General features: G+C 39.4%; 1 protein-coding gene across 1 annotated transcript in view; it reads left to right on the top strand.

The window, feature by feature from the left end:
* Trpm3 (transient receptor potential cation channel subfamily M member 3) overlaps positions 1-22859 on the top strand; it is an 863316-nt gene that overhangs the window by 584538 nt on the left and 255919 nt on the right. The window contains 3 exon segments of the mRNA XM_052188302.1: positions 1663-1876; positions 5163-5287; positions 17329-17500. Coding sequence (XP_052044262.1) covers positions 1663-1876; positions 5163-5287; positions 17329-17500 — 511 coding nt within the window.

The following is a 22859-nucleotide window of genomic DNA, read 5'->3' as shown; positions in this document are numbered from 1 at the left end:
TATCTGTTCCCATGGAAATTATTTCTAATCTAAATTTATTACACAATCATTCACAGAATATCTGTGTTCTCTTCTGCCTCTTATCTGGAGTCATCATGCAACCAAAATAATTGACATTAACATACCACTTTCTAGGTCTTAAACCACACTAAGAGGACCAATGGCAAACCTGTGTAGGGACCGGCTTGTGTCTAGAAATAATCAAATGGAATTCTTTTTTAAGTCTTCCCAGAGCTTACCTTAACCCTCCATGGTTGAGGTAAGCAAGTTTCCCTGAAGCTTTCTTTAATATAGTTTCATAGTTCTTTCTCCTAACATTTCATAGATGAGCACTTTGATGTATGCCAGATTCTGTTGGGCTCCCCAAGGACTCCCCCACACTGCAGAAAGTCATCAGTTCAGATGTTCAAGGGCTGCAGGGTTTGGGAGAACTTCTCAGATCCTGCCCTTCTTTGTGGCCCCAATCAGATTTTCTTTAGAAATTAAATATCCCTGCGTTTCATGCCAAGTCAATGGTATACTTCAGAAGATTGTCTACCATTGCCAGTATATCAAGTATGTAGTTGAACTAAAAACCATGTGTCTGTGTATATGGTCATCATTGTATTTATAGCCTTTGTTATATACACTTTTTTATATATTGAACTTTCTGTTGAATCTAGGTAAACTTTTATTCCTGCTATAAATTTTCATTTTTAACTGTAGAATATCTGGCATGTCCTCTGTCACGTGACATGTCTTTTAAAGGTAAAGCATTTGAGCTGGGTAGGGTGCCACACGCCTGTAGTCTCAGTACTGAGAAGGAAGAGAAAGCTAGGAGGATCACTGTGAGTCTGCAGTCACCTTGATCTGATTAACATATTCCAGACCAGCCATAGCTACAGTGTCTCATAACAATTAGAATAAATAAAGATAGATGATTGGCTGATGAGAGAGATAGATAGATAGATAGATAGATAGATAGATAGATAGATAGATGATAGATAGGTAGATGATAGGTAAATAAATAGATATGATAGATACATAGGTGATTGACAGATTCATAGATAATAGAGAAATATGATAGATGATAGATAGATAGATAGATAGATAGATAGATAGATTAGATTAGATATTAGGTAGGGAAGTAGATAACAGATAGACTATTTAAGATACATTTACAGCTAGATATAATCTTCTATTACCTGATTTTAAATTTTTCTTTGCCTTATGCAGAACTTTAGAGTCTTCTGGAACCTGAAAACACAGCAGGATCACAAAAACACAGAGACACAGTTTTATCTACATCTGGTTTATTTAAAGGGATTGATCATGTTGAAAATATTAGGACTGTCTAAATTGTTGTACAAATATAAACAAAGGCAAAATACCACCATAATTTTATTTGGGCAAAAAGCTCACCAGGAAAGTTTGCTTAAACTATATTTAATAAAAATCAAGTAATTTCCAAATTGCCAATAACTCAGAATTTCAACAAAACCTTTAAAACTGGAACCCCTTTATCTCCTCAGGCCTCTTTTGGTGACGGAAATGAGCCCTTCTCCTTACAGTTCTGATTTCACATCAGACGTTTTCTTCAAGTAGGGACACATATAACGGTCACAGTGACAAGCAGCCTCAGCAGCCCTGCCCATCTCCCTAATTGTTGATCTTTTTTTCTAGTATGTCCGAGTATCTTTTGATACGAAACCTGATCTCTTGCTACACCTGATGACCAAGGAATGGCAACTGGAGCTTCCCAAACTGCTCATCTCTGTGCACGGAGGGCTGCAGAACTTTGAACTCCAGCCCAAACTCAAGCAAGTCTTCGGGAAGGGGCTCATCAAAGCAGCCATGACAACAGGAGCGTGGATCTTCACTGGAGGGGTCAACACAGGTAATCAGTGTAGGATGGAAAAAGACAGCTGCAACCACATTACGGCCAGAATAATTTTGCTTCAAATTGAACATATCCACACTTCCCCACCTCACCTCTACCCATATGTGCCCGCCCTCCTGCTCACCAACCTCCTCTTCTTCTCCTTCCCTTGCCTTAGTGAGAGCTATATAGATGTGTTTCAACTAAGAAGAACTTCATATGAGGAATGGCTTTACTGGTTAATGACTTGCAGAATCTGTATGCATGCCTAATAGAAATTCGCAGGATGTTTTTAATAGGTCAAATTATCGTAAGTATCCACTAAGTTTTTAGAAGATTAGGCATTTTTAAGCTTGGTAACAAGTAACATTTTATAAGGAGGGAGAAAGGGAAGGATAATATACATGCCATAACTAATATAGGGCATGACTACTACCTGTAGACAGACAACCTCGGGCGCCAGCCCCTGTCTTTCACCTTGTTGAGGTAGGATTTCTCGGTTGTTTGCTCCTGTGTACACCAGGCTAGCAAGCCTTTGAGTCTCCAGGACTCTCCATTCTCTGCTGCTAAGCTCTATAGGCATGCTACAGATGCTTAGACTATGATGACTGTACCTGGCTTTTACATGGTTCTGGTGGTTCAAGCTCAGGTCTTTATGCTTGTATGATAGTTGCTTTATCCATTGGGCATGTTCCTAGCCCTAGTTTTTTTTAAAATACCATTTCTATCAGGGGTGTAAGGTTAAGTCTAGATTATTCAAAATAATATAATTATTCAAAATATTTTAATTTTAATTATATTTATGCATGTGTATCTGAAAGTGAGTTTGTGCACATGAGTGTGGTATTTTAAGAAGCCAGAACTATTGGATCCTTCTTGGATCTGAGTTACAGGCAGTTGTGAACTGTCCAACATAGGTACAAGGAACCAAACTCAGATCCTCTGCAAGAGTAATACATGTTCCTAAATCACTAAACATCCCTTCAGATCCATGTGTGTTTATAATGTTAAATGTTCCTTAAAACATTCCATACCAGTAGATGATTAATTCCAATCCTTCATGGATTCCAAACATCTTTTTCTGCCTGCCATAAAAATTTCCATATTATGATACAAGCATAATTATAAAATCAATTCTAATAAACACTTAGTTAGGCTCTCATCTTTAGAACATGATTAGTATTCAACAGATAATGGAGTAAACTTTGTTACCCTGAGTCAGAAATTTTTATAAAAAGTATACAAATGCCAGGTGTGGTGGCATACGGCCTTAATGCCAGAACTCAGCAGGCACAGGTAGGTGGATCTTTGTGAGTTTGAGAAGAGCTTGGTCTATAAGCTAATGAAAATTTGTCAGAAGGCTCAGAGTCTGTACACATGGGCACAGCTGAAGCTAGTGGAATACCCTGAGTATAACTCCAGTCTAACAAACATCCTCTCTTTATTAAAGAATAGTTGAGTTTTAGCTTGGATGGTATGAAAACTGTGAAATCTCCTACATAGCTAAAATTTATGAGCAGTGAATACACAGCTACACAGACACGTTTCAGCAGTGGTCTGTGTAGATGGTCCATGCCTAGTGCCGTGTTATAAAACATCAACTCAGTCCATCAGCTGGCAACATCTTCAGCTGACCTGCACAGTTAGCTCTTACTGCTGATGCTATAAAGAGAAATGTTAGTGACAAGTCGGATTTTAGTTGACACATTTTCTTCTTCACTAAGTAGAAAGCATTTGCTTGTAATTGATTTTAGTTGTTTTGCTTTCTGATGTAGAGAAACCCATCCAACACAAGGCTCAAAAGAACTTCTAGACAATTTTCTATATTTAGAAAGTTGAATTGCTAGTTGTTTTTATTTTTTAATAAAATGCATTCAAAAGCAGAAAAGAAATAATTTACATCCTAAATACCATAAACCAGCGCATCTCTGCTTCTGAGTATGAGACTTTAATAATGGCTATTAAAGCTGGTAGCGTGTAGAGAAAATTGTGGCAGAAAAGCATCACATACAGTTAAATGTCTTGTCCAACCAAGTCCTAATATGTTTTGCATATTAACATTAATATTTATGGATTTACTCATTTTTGTCAGAAAGTTTCACTCAGCAATATTTTCACTTAGATGACACATTGACAAAGTAACAGGTGAAAAGGACATCTCTCCAGGCTCCTAGTATGGTAGACTGTGAATTAGTACTCATTTGGTCTCATGTCTATTTTACAATTGAGTTATTGAGACATGTATGATGTCTCTGTGGTGAGACTGCTTAGTGAGTGCTTATGCTCAATGTATGGCTTCTGGGCCCTTATTTGGAGTTAGACTGTCCCTTGGGGCCCACAAGCTGAGTAATACACTCACCATCCCATACTCCTGTCTGAGGACATGTGTCACATTCTGTTAACGCATCACCAGAGGATGTGGCAGCAAAATATGGACCTGTTGGGGACATACAAGCTACTGTATGTTCAAGGAATTACATCCAGATTCATAGAAGGAAGAGCACCAAGATGGTTGTGTCTTGGGGGAATGAGGAAGATGCGAATGAGTATAAATGCTTAGAAAATGTAGCTTACAAGTCATGTATAGAAATGACTGTCCAAGAAGGAAGCTAAAAGACAAGAAATTGTCTATTCCTTAAATGGTTTCTTAAAGTCAAGATCTGGCCCCCTACTGCTGTAATCTGAATTTCCTTGCTTTTAACTGTGAGGCAATCAGTAACAGAAGAAGGAAACAAATAAAATGATGAATATTAAAGGTATACTTATACATTTTAGCATAAGTTTGCCATTGAGTAAGACAGCATTATTATTAGGCTTTCTGCATTGTGTGATATAAATAGGAAGAGGAAATTGAGGTTAAAAATCTTAGATAAATAACTATTGAAATGATTCTAATCCCTTCACAGACTGCAGAATCAATTAAAGTTTGTATTTTTTATTTCAAGGATTCAGGATACCAATAAATTACTATGCTTGCAAGCAAAGCATTCTCCAATTATATTTATTCTATATAGATACTAGATAATCTTTATAGGTAGTATATATATATATATATATATATATATATATGGGAATTGAAGGAATGTATTGTTTAAGTTTGTATTGAGAAATACATCTGCATTATAACTAATCTTATGGAGTGTCTTCTAAATGTGTAGTTTTTATAGAAGTATGTGGAAATTTTATATCTAACATTTTCCCCCAAAGTTAAAGGCATTCATTAATTTCCTGCAGAATAATAGAAAGGTAACTACCCTTAACAGACAAAGTTAATGCCCCCTGCCCCGTCTCTCTCTGCTCTTAGGTGTCATTCGTCATGTTGGAGATGCCTTGAAAGACCATGCATCTAAGTCTCGAGGGAAGATTTGTACCATAGGTATCGCCCCCTGGGGAATTGTGGAAAACCAGGAAGACCTGATTGGAAGAGATGTGAGTTCTGGGGAGTGCTCTCTTGTGTGACTTCTCCTAGCATGTGCAATATGTACAGCATGATACTTTTAGGTCCATCTTTCAAAGTCAAACTTGTATTATGAAAAATTTACTAAATGATTACTTGGTTTCCAAACTCTATTTATTTAAACTACCTGTCAATTCTCCCAACCAGGGACAGTATCCCAAACTGACTGTGACCTAAATGTACCAGACATTCTTTAAAGGATTAGTATTGTAACACAGAAAGAGCCTGATCAGGTACTTCATATGTGAGCCCAAGAGATGGGTAGACTCTGGAAGAAGCAATGAACAGCTGCCAGGGCTAATCGGAGGCATGGATAAAAACTCAATAATAGTTACAAGACACTGATGAAATATATGTAAGAAGACATTAAAATATACAGGCTTCTCATGTTTATGGATTGGAATAATTAAGATTCTTTTAATATCTCTTCTACTCGATGTAATCCTTATTAAACTCTCAACAACACTCCTCAGGAATAATGTCCCTAAGAACCATAGGACCCCAGATAACCAAAAGAATCCCAGGGCAATAAAATCTGGAAATGTCACAAAATCTGATTTCAAGAACTACTGTGGAGCAGCAGTTTCCTAGACAGTATGGCATTGGCAAAGAAAGAGACAAGTGGCCAACAAAACTGAACAGAGATGCCATGTCTCCACATGTAACCAATGCTTGACAGAATCATTGAAGATGCTCACTGTACAAATGGTGTATGTCCCCATAGGATTCAAATTGGACCCACATCTCTCACTCTGTACTTGAGATCGAACCAGATGGAAGGGGAGATGGAGGAAAAACTGGGAGTAGAGGGAGGAGAAACGGTAATCAGAATATAGTATGTGAGAAAAGAACCAATTTTCAGTAAGAGGGAAAAAACATTGAAATAGAAGAGAGGGGGGGGTAAGCAAAGCCTTAATATGTGATATCTGAAGCCACTAGAACTTGAAAAAGAAGGAGCACTTCAAGCCCCCGGGAAGGGCAGTGGTTTTCTGCAGAGGACCTGACTGCACAGCACAAGAAGCAGCAGGATAAAGAGGCAACATAGAGAATGAGACAGAATATTTACCATCATGTGTCTGACAGAGAATTAAGGATTGGAGTATACAGAAGCTAAAAAACAATTTAAACAAACCTAACTCTAAAGTGGCAAAACAACCTAGTTATTTAATATATTGAAACACTGAATAGCCTTGGCCATCAGGGAAATATAAATCCCAACTATAATGAAAACAGGTATTATAAAATAAATAACAAATTCTGGCAAAGATACACAGAAATGAAACTCATATACTGGTGACAGTATAATATTATTCCAGCCATTATGTAGAACAATATACAGATTCCTCAAAAACCAAAAATAGATATACCAGTTCTATGTGTATATCCAAAGAAAGGCAAAGCAGCACACCAAAGCCCACCGTGCTAGTCACAATACATAAGGAACTAGCCTGGATACCCAGCAACAAATAATTGAATGGAGATTATATATGCGTGTGTGTATATATGTATAATAAAAATTTTGTAAATACATTATATATACATACACACAGATACATACACACACTCACACATGCATATAATTAATTAAATACTACCTGGCCATAAAGGAGATCTTGTCATTAACAGTAAAATGGAATTGGTAACATCAGGTAAAATAAGCAAGGCACAGGTAAACAAGCACACTATGGTCTCTCTTATATGCACAAACTTTTAAAATATTGATGTAAGAATGACCACTAAGATCAGGAAGAAAGGATGTTTGAAAAGGAGGAGTTGGATTTGATCTGTGCTATATGCACATACAGAAATTCATGCTGAACCCCACTAGCATGTATAAGCAACTCATCTGAGTCAATTACATTTTTACAAAGATATATAGTCAAAATTTCTTTTTTCAATGGAAATTAAAATGGCAGGTTACATAGTACACTGAAAACATAATTATAGTCTAGTTAGTCAACAAATCTGTCATCAAGACTTATTGCATTTTTATCTGATGAGCAGCAATATGCATAGAATTTACTTGGCTCTTTTGTTAGAATAGTGTTTGTTTTTTCAAGTTTTTCATTAGAATAAAAGTACTATTCTTACTAAAAGACAAGACCAGATATGGTGCTGGAGAATCTCAAATTTGAAAAAGGCCTGGGCAGCATATATCAGGGGCAGGATTCCTAGACCTTCATCCAAATCCTCAATCTTACTAAACACTCCATAATGATGATGAATTGGGAATTATGAAATCTAGACGATATGGGGAAATAGAGAAAAATGTGATGATAACTCTTTCTCTGCTTCCCACATTATGACAATTTTATGTCTAAGCACATCTGAAGTTCTGCGGCTGCAGGACTCCTTACCTAATGAAAGACACTGAGGATCTTTCTGGTGGGGTCCCTCTTTATTAGGATTTTAATTCAAGTAGACCCCATACTTGATGGTTCAATCCTCATGAAATAATTAGCTCCTAGAGACCTCACCTCTGAACACCATCACCTTGTAGATTAGGTATTTCAATGATAGAATTTGGGTGGGAGGGGACATAAACTTTTAGTTCATTTCATCAGTGTGAAAGTGCCTAGAAAAGACTATTTGGTTTAGCTTGTTATTAAACCTTAACATAAAATACTTTGCTTGAGAATACGAGGCATTGATAGAACATATGAATCCTTCATATTATCATTTCTTTATCCCTATGTAAATTATAAAAATAGTTTCTCTGTTGCTACAGCTTCTCTAGGTAGAATTATGATGATATTAAGTGTAATTTACTGACTGGGCCCTGAAAAGGAATGGCTTCCCAAGGCTAAGTAAATGAGCCATAATCTAAAACCAAAAGTCCAACCGTTTCTTTCCAGAGACCACTGTTATAATATTTATTATATCAAGGGGCCTGAAAAAATACTCAATAGTGAAAATTTTTTGGCCGTTATTTGGGACACTGGTAAATACCTTAACACCTACAAATAAAACTTGAAAATATGCTCAGTAGATAACTAAAACTTTTCATTGTCCTGAAAAAATCTTGGCTTAGACAGATAATTATAAAAGTAGCAGGAGTGTGAAGTCAGGAAAGAACTTCTAGCAAATTCTCATTCTCACTTAACACATTTTAAATTTATATTCCTTACTTTTAGAAAACAACTTAGCCAGAATTATAACAGGTGACTGAAATTTTTCTAAAATCTTTGTCTCCAGCCAAGCCAGATTAACCAGATATATACCAAATTAACTATCCATAATCAGAAGCAAAGGCATGTTTTCATTTTAACTTAAGGATGCACAATATATTTGGCAATTTTCTGACAATATAACTATTAATCTATTTTTCTATTCAATATTATACATCAATAAATTACAAGTTCATTTCCTGGGGCATTTAGAGCTTTGAAGAATTCTTAGAAACGTCTCTTTTTTAATGTTATCTTTGCATTTTAAGCCAAGGTCAATAACATAATTGATTGCTACACTGGATGATTAGATGCAGTTAGCAACTCAACACATTTGTCAGTTATCTTGGGGCAAGCCAAATATGACTTCATACTGTAAACTAACAAAACAAAACAACAAAACAACAAACAAACAAACAAAAACCTCCCAACAAACAGTGGCCTCAGCATGAGATTTGTTGGACTGTTAGATAAGATGTACCCAGAAGATGCTAGAGGAAAAGGTCAGAGGCAAGGAAGCCTACCTACATCTGTTAGTTGTACAGGATGGAGCCGATGCTTGCTGAGCCTGGACCACACGGATTCTGGGCATACTTCCAAGGCAGCAGTTAGGGTCACTTACTTCAGAAAGGCAGTTTTGGTGACAGTAATGATGATTTTGGACTTGGGGGTGTTCACTTTGAAGTTCCTTTGAAAGATTTCCAAGAGAATTTCTGGAACGCTACTCAGCAAATGAGGAAGAAGCAGAAAGGTTCACCTATGAGCTTAGGTTTGGAAGTCATCTCGGATAGATGACATTCAGGCCATCCCAGCAGTTGGCATCACCATGGGAAGGCAATAGTAAAGGAAAGAAGGCTGAGGCCCTGACGATCTCCATAAGTTAATGGCCAAGCGGAGGGAAGAGCCAGCAAAGGAGATGTATAAATGGCTGAGATGTAGGAGTTGATCAGTGAGCTATGGAGGCCAAGGGAAGGCTGTGGTACTTTGTAAAGGGAGCCCCATGCTACTGACAGACAGAGGATGGTGGGGACTTGGGGCTGTTAGATATCCCTGGAATATTGGTCAAAACTGCTGTAGTGGAGTAACAGGAAGGCAAGCACGTTCACAGGAAGAAAAGCAGCAGCATAGATGGTCCCAAGGAGAGATGGGCTATCCACAGGAGTCAGTGTGAGGGGTTACGGCAACATAGATGGTACTGATGTTTCAGGGAACATGGAGATAAGATGAGTAGTCTGTGGTAGTAGGATGTAGGATGTAAGGGATTAAACAACACTTGGTATTGATGCTTCAGGGGATAAGGAAAAATAGATTACCCACCAATCAAAATTGTATTTCCAGCATAACAGCTATCATTGATTTGAGTGCATGGTTCTTTAAGATATGTGTCTCAGCTACTCTATAGAGTACAGACTGTGGCAGTTATGGTGGGGTTATGGACCATAATCTCATTGAGAGTCATGAATAGTATAACCTGAAATGCATTTAATATGCCTAACTCAATGGACATCATCTAATGGTCAGTCAACCTTAAACTGCTCAGGATACTGACGTTAACCTACAGTTGAGTCTATTTTGAAGTAAAGTGTTGAGTAGTTTGTACATATTACTATAGTACTATAGAGTATTAAACCTTTCTAATCATACAAATACCTGGATTCTGCGGTTCTCTGCCACTACAAAACACCATAACAGAAAAACCACTAACCTAGAAAAATAGCAAACTTAGTAGTTCCTACCGACTATGTATTGGTTTTTGTACCACTGTAAAGTTGGAAAAAAATGACAAGTTGAACCTTTTGTATGTGGGAGATTTTATCTTAATACATTGATTTTAAAACAGGTCTCAATTTATATAGACACAGAAAATACCTAATGCGTATGGTTACCATAACTAACTAGCAAGAACAGATTATCTGCCAAGTAGAAAGGGGAAGGATTCCAGTGGGCTGTGTTAAGAGGCTGCAGGATGCTAGTCACCTATTGGAACACACATCCAAAGTGATCAAAAGCACTGGGCTTGGATTACAGGCAGCATGGAGGGCTCATGCCTAGAGGCAGGGGGTACCAGCAGTCATGAGACTATTTACAGCAACCAGTCCAGAAAAAGAGGAAAAAGAAAGGCAAGAGAGTTTCATCTATGGATGCATAAAAAAAACGACCTTCAAACTCAATGGCTTAAGTAACAGACTGACTTCTTGGTGATTGGGGGAGGAATTTTAATGGCTTACCCATGAACCTTAGGTCCTTGAGGTGTCGGCCATGTGACAGTTCAGCAGCGCCATAGTCTGTGGCTACTATGCCCTCTTCGTAGCTCGCTTCCTAGCCTGTTGCTATTTGTTGTTCCTGGTCACACGGATCTCCTCACAGAGCTGTGAAGCTATCTTCCCAACATGGCACCAGCTTCCTCTGGAGTAAATGAGCTGACAGAGAGAAAGCTAAGAGAAACTCCTTTTATGTTACGCACACACAGTTTTTACGCGATCCCTTAGAAGTGAGTCATGAGAGAAGAGTTTCAAAGAACTTCTAAGCACGGTTTAAATCCGCACCCATCTGGACCATGGTGACTGCTGGAGACAGGAACCTCTTTTCAGAGCCTTACCTCACTGCTATTAGTTGGCTCCCTTCAGGATGGCCCAAGGGGAGGTGAGTCTGTTCAAGTGTAAAGTATGAAGTGAGGGCCACAAACACTCTCTATGACACACGCGGAGGAACACATTTTTCAAAGTGTTGCAGAAAGATGAAATTGATACACATGGCCTTTAGTGTGGATCCCGCAGCTCAGGGATGGGTCCTGAGCGCTCTTTGAAATGGGTCCTTGGGTTTTCATTGGCTCCTTGTGTGGACCTGTGAGCCGCTAGGTAGCACCTAGGTTTCAGGGTCATTTCCTTTATTCCTAAACTTAAGAGCTGCTCTTGCTGGCTTGCTGCTTCTCTGATTGTGAAGACATGCTAAGCCTTTCTTTTTCTCCTCTAATTCTCTCAATCCCTGTGCTCCTTTGTTTCTGACACTATGGTGTCTTCCTGCTTCTCAGCAGTTCCCCTTCACTCCCAGCAGAGAGGATGCCAGATCCTTAGAGAAGCTACACCTTTTCGTTCTCTCTCACCAAAGCGCAACCCCATCTGGCTCCCTGCTAGTGCCTTTTTTAAAAAATCCATGTAAATAAATGACCATAACCATTCTAGATAGCTCTACTGGAAACTGTGTGCTCAGCTGTCTGATGGGTTCCAAAGTCGGATGAGGCATTAACAAAAAGCCCAGCAGCAAAGCCAACCACACCACCCTCTATGAATTTTAAATGAGATGGCTCTTGGTTTTCTTCCCTAACATGCACTCACGTACATAGAAACTTCAGATTGACACATAGCTGATGGAGTACATTTGGCCAAGACTCCTTACATCTCAAAGCCTTATAGTTCCCTGGATAAAATCAACATAACACATCACTCCCTGAGATCTTGTCCTCACCATGCATGGCATGCTAGACATGGTCAATGAATGAATGCTCATGATCTTCTAGTCTACATAAGGCTAAGTTGGTCTTAGAAGGAGATAACTATTCAAGCCATGTGTGCCCTACTCTGCTCCTTGCCTGGAACATGTCGATACTCAAGTCATTAAGCAATGGACTTGGAACTACAGAGGGCCTCTGATTGATGGCATAGAAACCTAATTTTGCTCAACTCAATTCTATTAGAAAAAGAAATCTCAGGTGACCAAATTGCCCTTGCACTGCACAAAGCACCAGAAGAAGGAAAAGAAAGGGTGAGATGTTACTTTTGTAGCCATCACCCATCTTAGGTCATTGTTTGGCACTGACTTAAATTAAGAATTATACTTTTAACACAGCTTGGACTCAGGTATTAGAGGCAGGAAGCTTTCAGAAATTATAAGTCCAGTACTTTACAGTCAAGAAAACTTAGCGTGGGGGTTGGAAAGATGGCTTAGTAGTTAAGAGCACTGACTGCTCTTCTGAAAGTCTTGAGTTCAAATCGCAGCAACCAGTGGTGGCTCACAACCATCTGTAATGAGACCTGACTCCCTCTTCTGGTGTGTCTGAAGACAGCTACAGTGTACTAACATATAACAATAAATAAATCTTGAAAGAAACAAAGAAACAAATTAAAAAATGAAACAAAGAAAGAAAACTATCTTGAACATTGATTAGGAGACATTATCTTGAAACATGATCATGCATGTCCTCAGATCAACATATTGCCATCACAGGCTGCATTTCCTCAAGAAGTTTATGAATTAATGGGCAGGGAACTCAGATATCTGCCCAAGGTTACAAGGTAGTAGCTATTCTTAAACTATAGTCCCTATATACTGGTTTCCTGAAATACTCCTAAATGAGACCAAGACATACCTGGAAATACATAGAAAAACTCCAGCAGCTATTCTAAACCAAACTGTAAATGGCTACTTTAAGTCCATGCACAGATTACAAATGTATCAGTCTATGACCAACACATAAAAGAGACTTCCTGCTAATGCCTTATATAAATCCTTGCAAGATCCCCGACTCCACAGAGGTGCTCGCTTTTGTAACTAAGGTATAGAAAGGCATGGACCAGAATTCTATCAAACACTCAGTGCAATACTAAATGATATGCAATGAGTTAATGAGTAAAGGTATGTTCTCACTCTTGAGGGACAATAGAAAAGAAAAATGCATTACTTAAACACACTGTAATCAGTGACAGCCAGAGAACAGAAAGGTTCTGAAGTCCACTTCTAAGTTGATTTACTTGCTCATCATGAAAACCGATTAAAAGGCCTTTGGGACACTATTCAACATTCTTCAGTTCAGGTTATAATCTCAAAGATGAAACACAAGATATGATATGGGTGTCTGCTTTATCATATCTTGTGGAAAATATTTAAAAAAATGGCACCATCCTGCACTATACCCAGCTACTCTCTGCCCACGCACTGTCTCGCTGACCCTAGGCTAGCCCCAGTCCATGGTCTTCCCTTCTCTGGTTGGTCACTGACAATAGGGAGTGGATGGCTGTGAATGTGAACAGAATCTGCCACAAGATAGAGAATCCTTCCAAGGAGTGGAAGGTGTTTCCAAGGTGTATGTGACCTCCATTTTCCTGTCTGTTTAGGAAGAAAAGGTAAAAGACCTTATACAGGGGAGGCTGTGGGACTTTGTGGCTTACCTATCTCCCAAAGTCCCCACTAAGAAGCATGCACAGTCACCCAGTGTACCATGAAAGCATCACCAACACACTCAACAACACACACCTCCAAAGACAGCCGTCGCCCCTCCCCCATAAGCTCTTAACAGCAAAAATGGCTGTGCTGCCTCCAAACCTGTCAGAGGAGAACTTGATCTGTATTGCTGTTATTTAACAAGAAGTGTTTGCTCGATTTGGAAAATACACAAGAAGGATAGGGAAATCTCTGTATATCGAGAGACTGTTAACTCAATAGAAAAGACTGCAGGTGTGTTTGTAATGAGGAAAATTAAGTGGATTTGGTAGGCAAGCTAGACCAAAATATGTTTCTTGGAAGGATGGAAGTTCTTTCCAAAGTTTCAGTTAATCAGCAAATAGTTCCAAGCCATCATCTTTGATGCCTGGAGGGATGAGACAAACTATACTTTGCACATTTTGCCAGCAGATGGTTGATTCCCCCGCTCCTTCCTGTACATCGATCTAAATCTCTTGGGTAAGACAAAGGCGAGTGGTCTGTCCCACATTATGTTCTGATTGCTGTTTTACAACTGGAAGCATATAGTTGGTAAGATGGGGTAAAGCTGGATAAGGAATTAATATTCTACAATGCTCGCCAGGAGCTGGGCATTGTGCCTGGTACTTTGCACATGTAATCTAAACCGGCTCCCCTGAGGTCAGTAGTTTTATCATGTCCTTTTTACAAATTAAGAGACTCAGGTTCCAACAGCCATAGACAGAACTGCAATTCCGTCCTTGATTTCTGTTGTTGGGGATGTTCCAGGACTCTGTAAAGCTTCCTCTAAAGAGGACAGGAATACTGGAGAATTTTACTCGTTTTTCAGATTTCTATCCTTTATTGTTCGGCAGACAACCTCTCTGCCAAAATACGGTGACCTATAACTTGCTGCACATAAGATCAAAAGAAAAGGGATCCGGCTAATGAAGAAATCCAAATTTGACAGGTTTGCCTTGACCGATGTAAATGTTCAGCATCCTATAGGCACTGCGGAGCTGTGTTTCACCAGAGAGGGTTGTCACATGTCTGGAGACTGAAGCACCAGTGGAATCAGGATTCAGTAATGGAAGAAAGACATGTGACTGTCCTAGGTGGACAATGGAATTGCCATACATTTTATGATGAACTACTCAGTTGCGTTCCCAATGATTTTCATTCCTGTTTTTCTCCCACTTGAAAATTATACTTTTACTAATAGTCTTTAAGTAGATTAAGAAATTCAGAAATTAATGTAGTTGCAGGAAATATTTAAAAATGGCACTATCTCCTGCTATCACCGGCCACTCTCAGGCCCGATGACCCCTCTGCCTCCATGGCTAGCCCCAAGCAGTGCCTGCCCATCTCTTGGTTATCTTGCAACCATCCACTCCCTATGGTCAGTGACCAACCAGAGAAGGGAAGACCATAGACTGGGGCTAGCCTAGGGTCAGCAAGACCGTGCATGGGCCGAGAGTAGCTGGGTATAGTGCGGGATGGTGCCATTTTTTTTAAATAATATTTCCCACAACATAATGCAGGGAAGGGGGAGGAAGGGAAGTAAGGAAGCAAATGGATAGGAAACCAACATAAATGACGAGTGTCCACTGTCACACGTCATTTAGTCTCCAAAACTCTAGTCTCCCTCTCCCCTCATAGAGCTGCCTTCCCTAATCCCTCCGCACCAAGTCCTCGGGACCTGCTGCTGAAAATCAGCACAGCAACTGAAGTATTTTCCTTTGCAGAGGCACTTTCAGAAGAGAAGAAAGTCTTTCTGCTCAGCCTTTCAGCAAAGCATTAATATTTATTAGTGTGCACTCCCCTGTAGGATGAATGTTTTATGATCAACTATGAGTAGCAATGAATGGGAATTTCAACCACAAGTCACCCATTCTTTTAGGGCCAGGGAGTACAGAACAGGCTTTGCAATACAGACCTCTCTCCATTTTGGAAGAATCCCACTCACTCTTCTGGACAAGGCAGCAACTGGCCACTGCCCACAGGGACATTAGAGACAATAATCAAGCTTATCAGATTCCAAAATCAACAAGTAGCAATTAAAATGAAGCTCTGCATTGGCATCATATCAATGCTATATTTAAGAGCCGGAACACATATAACAGGACTGAAAACCATTTCAAAAGCTCAGAATCATATACATATTTTAAATTTAAATCAGATCAGTTCCCTAACAATTCTGTAAAGAAAGGATCCATTGCCTTCCCAGGTTGGAACAAAAGCACGCCTATCTCAGGTTTGCCTATTCATTCCGTGTGCTGAGTACACTTCATCTTCCAGGACTGTGGGTTTTGAATCAGGATCAAGGTCTAAAAAATGACTTACATGAGCTCTTCACAATTGAAAACTGCCCTTACTAAATCACGCAGTAATGTGTTTAATGCACAGCTCAATCTTACTCTTCTATTGTATGGTGAGTTATTATATGCTGGAAGAGGCAAGCGTATCTCATCTGTATAATTAATGGATGCACTATACAAAAGCACAAAAATAAGCGCCCACTGTCATCTATTTCCATCCTGCCAATTTCAGCAATTTTGTGCAGGAGTAACCAGGCTTAGACTGTGCAACACTGAACTTTCTGAGCAGCCTCTCTTCATCCTCTCTGACTGAAGCTCCGACCTAGATATTTTGGCAATAGTTTGCCAATACATTTCGTGTCTAAGCAGGGGGAAAATTAATAATCTCAGAGTTTTGGATAGGGCTTGGATACAAGTTCTGATTATTTGGCTAAATTTTTAGATAACTTGCCTATCTCTTTTTTCACTTTCCAATCTAAAAAATAAACATAATGTGTAAGGTAGGATTATAACATGGAACACACATGCTATATAAAAAGCAGCTAGCCCGTGATGGATATGGGTTTTAATGGCAAAACAATGTCAAAGACTGTATTGGAATTGCTCTATTTTACAGAGTGAGGGAACACAATTGAGATAAACTTTTAGGCCTGATTTATTTTCATCTCACAAAACTGTTATGTTATAGTCAAGCTGTTTTGTACTTAAGGAGTCTATCAAGGATGGTATTGGTTTTAAGTAACAGAACTTCTGTTTCCTAAGTGAGGTATGACAAATTCCCCTAACTGGGCCACCTTGTCTGGCCTTGGTGGAAGAGAATGTAACGAGTCCTGCACTGATTTGATGTGCAAGGGTGTGGTGATACCCAGGGGGCTTGATATTAGGATGTAAAGAAGGAAAGAGAAAGAAAGAAAGAAAGAAAGAAAGAAAGAAAGAAAGAAAGAAAGAAAGAAAGAAGCAAACAAACAAAGAGAGAGAAACAAAGAAATAAACAAAGAAATAAAGAGAGAAACAAAAAGAGAGAAACAAAGAAACAAAGAAACAAAGAAAGAAAGCTACCCCATCTCCCAATTCCTGAAACTGATCTCCAGAATCACATCTACAGTGATCAAACCATAGATATGACAGATGAAGAGGAAAAAAAGGAACATCTTAGTTAAACTTAAAAAATTACGTTTGTCTCAGTTACAAAATATCAACTCGACTTAAACAGTCATCAGCACATAAGTCTTTAATATAATGAAGGTATAGCCTCAGATTTGGTACCACCATGCCTTCTTTCCATCTCTCTCATCCTCTGTCTCACATCCTGCTCCCTCCTTTCTGACTCTGCCTTCCTTTTGCTGCCTGTAGGTAGTCCGTCCATACCAGACCATGTCCAACCCTATGAGCAAGCTCACCGTTCTCAATAGCATGCACTCCCACTTCATCCTGGCTGACAACGGGACCACGGGAAAATACGGAGCCGAGGTCAAACTCCGCAGACAACTGGAAAAGCACATTTCACTCCAGAAGATAAACACAAGTAAGTAAGCCACTCTGTGACTGCTGCACCGCCTAGAAATTAATACTAAGTGTTTGTGTATCCTGTACAGCAAGGAGAGGAAAACTCAAGGAAGATGTAGGCACCAGCCATCCTTCCTCCTGGGCCAGAGGGTGGACTGAGGGGAAGTTATCCAGGGAAACACATGAAGAAGCCTGAGGATACTAACACAATTAATGGGTTCGAGCTCATTTCTTCACACTTAGCGAATTCATCCCCAGTTGGAGTTTAGGAATGCATATAAGCTTTCTCTAAAACTTTTCCTACTTCCTTCCACAGTACCCTAGAGAAAAAAAGGTACCCCAGAGAAATGGCTGCTATTTAGTAAGCCTTTTTTTGTGTGTGTGACTAAAATAGCAAAACAGATCAGGCTTTGATCTTAGCATAGAGGGGTCTCAAAGGAGTTGAATGTTTTTTAAACTAAAACATACTGGGCTGGCATCTTGTTCAAACCCTGCCACTGTTTCACATTTAAGTATATTTAAGTATAATATTTGTCATCTCCAGATAGGTGTGCACTTTGTTATGAGTACACATGTGTGCTGTGTGCTACATATCTGATGGCTATAAAATTTCTCTGAAGCTCTGTACTGAAGTTGTCATATAAACATTTGGCTGTAAAACAAAAGAATGTTCTCCTGATCATCTTCTAAGAATCCTCTCAAAAAACAATTTTTTATTTCCACAAAGTGATGTGAGGCTTCAGTGACTAGCCAGTTTAGATGTAAACATGTTTTCACACACACGCGCGCGCGCGCACGTGTGTGTGTGTGTGTGTGTGTGTGTGTGTGTGTGTGTATACATATAGATATTTATGAGTAAAGGTATGTCTCTCACTCTTGAGGGACAAGAAAAAATTTATTATTTATATGTTATTTATATGTATACACACATATGTATATCTTATATAATATATATACATATATATAGTGGAACATACATATATATGTATTCACACATATATGTGCCTTATATATAATATATATATACACATATATATAATTGAAGTGTCAATATTACATTAAAATTCCATGGCCTATAATTTCAGGAATAACTACATTCCCTTTGGCTACTCTTCAGAAGCTCAGGGTTCAAAAGAACCATGTGGTTCAACTTTTTCAAATCCTACCTCTCCTCTCTGTCTTTGTCCCTGTTGGATCTTCCTGGCTCCAGCCACCTTTTTGGCAAAGCTAGGCTGCCAGGCCCTTCTGGTCTTAGCTTCCTGTTCCTGTCCCTATACCTTCCTCTCTAGTTGTCTCTCTGGCTGCTTACTTAGACCAGCTTTATTCATTCATCCTACTCTGACTAAAATCTGGAATAACAAATTTGGCTCAAGTCTGAAATAAAAACCATGTTAGGAATCTCCATTTTTGAATCTTTGCAACTGTGGCCCAAGAAGAGCACTGGGAGAAGGGATGCAGTAAACACACACACACACACACACACACACACACACACACACACACACACACGGGGGTGGGATGGGGGGAGATGGGGGAGAGAGAGAGAGAGAGAACTGATCAGAGGCTGGCAGAGACAAAAACATTGTCATCAGCTAGGTGGTAAGCTTTGCTGAAAATTCTAGCACTTTCCTTCATCTCGGTATTTGCCTCCTTCAGTATTTAAGAGAATGAATGGGGAGATGTTATATAATTAGTACTATTTTAAATTATTTTAGGATATAGTGTTACTTTTACTTTCCCCCCTACTATTGGATTAAATATGAGAAATTAACTAGAAACTGGAAAACAGGAGAGCAAGGATACAAGACATAATTCAAGGTCAAAATTAGTACAGGACAATGAGAAACACTCTTGAGACCAGCAAAGCCCACCTCTGTGCAGGCCCTGGTGGCTCCTGAGCTAGATGTGCTGTTGGATGGCTATTCAGTAAAGCAGAGCAAGATGTGTGGTTGGATGTGTTAGGTGAGGATATAGACCAGCCAAGACCTGGGCCTTGTGTTTGAGAGCTGCCCAGACATAGGTGCCTTTGGTTCATTCCAGAGGGGACACGTTTGTTATGTAATTCATGTGCCTAGAAGGATGCCTTTCTCCAAAGGCTTTTTAAGTGCTGAGAATTACAACTGGCCTTCCAGGAAAGGAGGGAAGGAGTGACAGGCAGGCAGGAAGGCTCCTGAACAACCACCTTATGCCAGTGAACAGCAGAGGCCAGACACCTGGAGAGTGAAGGGCAACCACAGCAGATGGTTCGGAACACCAGAGGAGACCCAACACGAGGCAGTCTTTGGAGTGATAACTCCTCAGGAAGCCAACATATCTTATTTGTGGAGACACCGAACCATTGCTTTACTATCAAAGAAGGTAGCAGTTTGGGTTCATATTCACAAGTGGGGACCCATGCCAGGGATGTGGGTATAGAGATGGAGCATGGACCCAACTACTGATTGTGTTAATGGAATTTGAGCCATTACAGAAGCCTACAGGCTCCCGTACGAGCAGAAGCAAGAACTGAAGACAGAGCCCAGTAAACCCCCAAAAGTCAAGGAAGCTAAGAAGAGAGGCATCTGTAAGTTAGAGTCTACCATTCTGGCCTTAAACTCATTGGAGTTTTCCAGAAACTGTCTCTGGATCTGCTTTATCTAGAAAAACCTGAGATGAAAAGTCACTGGGTGACTGATTCCTACCTTCTAAGGTAGACCGCACTTCTTACTGTGTTCAGACAAGGGGCAAGAAAACAGCAGGTTTGTCAGGTGGGAAGGCTGACCAATGCTCCGTTTCCATTCACCTTGTGGCATGGAAAATTGCTCATAGCAACCACAGAAACCTCCAGAGAAGGAATTGGGAAGGGGCCCAAAGTAGACCTGATCGGAGCATGGATTAGCCTAAGAATATCAACATTTAAGGCAACCCTGCTCCCTGCTGGAAACAGCATTTCTACTTTCTTACCTGAGCATACCTTTTGCTTTATACCTTAATTAGCATAATTACTGATTCATCCTTTTAACACTTAAGTTTTATTCTGAGTCTGTTCTAAAAATTCTATGTACACTTTCATTTCCTGCTTCAAAATGGAAATTACAAAGAACTCAATTGCCTGAAAATTAGGTGTTCTACCATAGCAATCCTGCCCACCACCTCTTATACCCATAATGGTTCTAGGGATATTAGGACACACACAGGACTCTCCTCACTGAAATACCAGGTCTCATCAATCAGGGGAGACAAGTTTCAAAGCAGTAACCTATTCACGAGGCTGTTTACTTACACAAATGGCACTGCTTTGTGGAGAATACATCTGTTAAGCATAAAGTGTATCCTGCTCAGAAGACCTACGTGCCCTTTCTCATCAGCATGCCAGTTATTAGTAACATAAGCACTGAGTGTGTTTACATTAACGTGCACTCTGACATCCATTATCCCATTCACATCCCTCTCTACCAGTCAGTAGGAAGGCACTCTCAGGGATTATCAAGGGCTCTGTTTATAAAAGAGAACTCTTTTAGACATGAGAAATTGCCTGCCTGAGAATACTCAACTCTCTGCAATTTTTCAAACTGCGAATTTAACCTACCAGGGACAATGCCAATTATTTCTTTAGTAAATAAATATCTAGTGAAGTCTTAGGATGTACCTACTATTATTAAGATCTGGCAAAGCAGAAATCATTCATTGAGCTTCAGTCAAGGACAAAGATAATAATGGAAAAATAAGTGAAGTTGTAATATCTGATTGTAATGAGTGAGTCCTATTATGAAAAATAAAGCTAAAAAAGGTATCTGTGGGCACACACATGTATATTTCTAGCGGATAGTTTAGATTAAGTAGCTAGGTGGCCTGTAGACAGAATTAAGTTGAAGCAGGGGACTGACTGAAGATAGGATGGCTGTGGGTGGAGCATTCTGGGTAGCATGCAGAGACAGATCTTGAAGTCTTTGATGAAGACATAAAAACCTTAGCAAAGACTCAGATTCAATTACAAGGAATTTGCATCTAAGAAGTCAAAGATGATCACTACTGTGCTTTTAAAACATTACTCCAGTTATATGTAAAGATTAGATTCGGGGGAATGGACAAGATTAAAAGCCAGAGAGACATTTAGGACGATCTTCCAATAAGGCAGGGCAGGCACAGTGCTGTTTGAATAGAAAGATGGAAAGATGGTAAAGCCTGGTCAGATGCAGGAGATAAAATACGGAAGGGCTGTGTCTACATAGGAGTATCTACGTGTCTTCATGATATACTTCAGGAAAAAGTACCCAACATGTACAAATCAGAGTGTGGTTTGATGGCATGACATTGCTTCGTCAATAATACATACTACATATTATCTGCATTTACCAGCTCAAGGCCATCCGTTTCCTCTGCACTCATCCTACCTCTTGGACCCCTCTGCATGACAACCAGACAGCACACAATTCCACTCAGAAATACCTTAGCACCAAAGTATTTACATCTTATATCGGCCACTCATGGGCTAGAACTAAGTGGTAACACAATAGTAGTAAATAGTAGTAAATAGTGACCTACAAATTCTTAAAAATTCACACTTTTTTCATGAAAAAAAAGATAAAATAACAGTAGATTTGAGGCCACCAATACAGGTTGGAGGAGAATTCATTCTGGTTGGCTGTTGTGCCATGGGACAACTCTTAGATAACACTTCTTACCTTATGTCTTTAAAGAGTGGAAGAGGTATTTGAGAATCCTACCATAGAAAAATAACTAATGTTGGAAGACATGAAAATCTTTACTACTCTCCTTCGATTACTACAAGGAACACCTGTGTTAGCTGACAGCAATGCACTCTACAAAGACACACTATTTCCTTGTCTATTACCTGAATCTATTTGACTACAACTACAGCCATGGTTTTAGTCAAGATACATGGATATATGCACAAAAATATTCAAAGAATCCATAAATAGCATTTTAAATATATTGTTTTGTTGTTAAAATTATAAGAGTTGGACAATCATCTTTCCCAATGCCAAATTCTACCCTTACTGTACAAAAAACTATTTAAAACAATATAGGCATTGCACTTCTCAGTAACAAGAGTTAGAACATTCCCAGAAGCTATAACTTTCTTTTAAGGTGTTTGAAGGAAGGAACGTTACTTTAGGGAAGAGAGGAAGTCTTTGCCTCTTGCAAGTGCTAAGAAAGTATAGTGCCAGCTAAATGTGGGCTGGCAGATTATCATAGTCCTAGAACTTTAGGAAATTTGCTGAGGTTTTTTGTTTTGCTGTTGTTTTTGTTTGTTTGTTTTTGTACTGTTTGTAGATCTGTGAACCCAGGATGATAGTACACACCATTCACACAGTAGAATTGTGATGTGAGGGAGAGCAGACCTTTGGCTCACTTCTGGCCCCCTCAGTAGAAAC

This window comes from Apodemus sylvaticus, chromosome 1, assembly GCF_947179515.1.
Source record: "Apodemus sylvaticus chromosome 1, mApoSyl1.1, whole genome shotgun sequence".
Taxonomy (NCBI): domain Eukaryota; kingdom Metazoa; phylum Chordata; class Mammalia; order Rodentia; family Muridae; genus Apodemus; species Apodemus sylvaticus.
The sequence above is the reverse complement of the archived record's forward strand: the minus strand, read 5'-3'. Positions and strand labels throughout refer to the sequence as shown.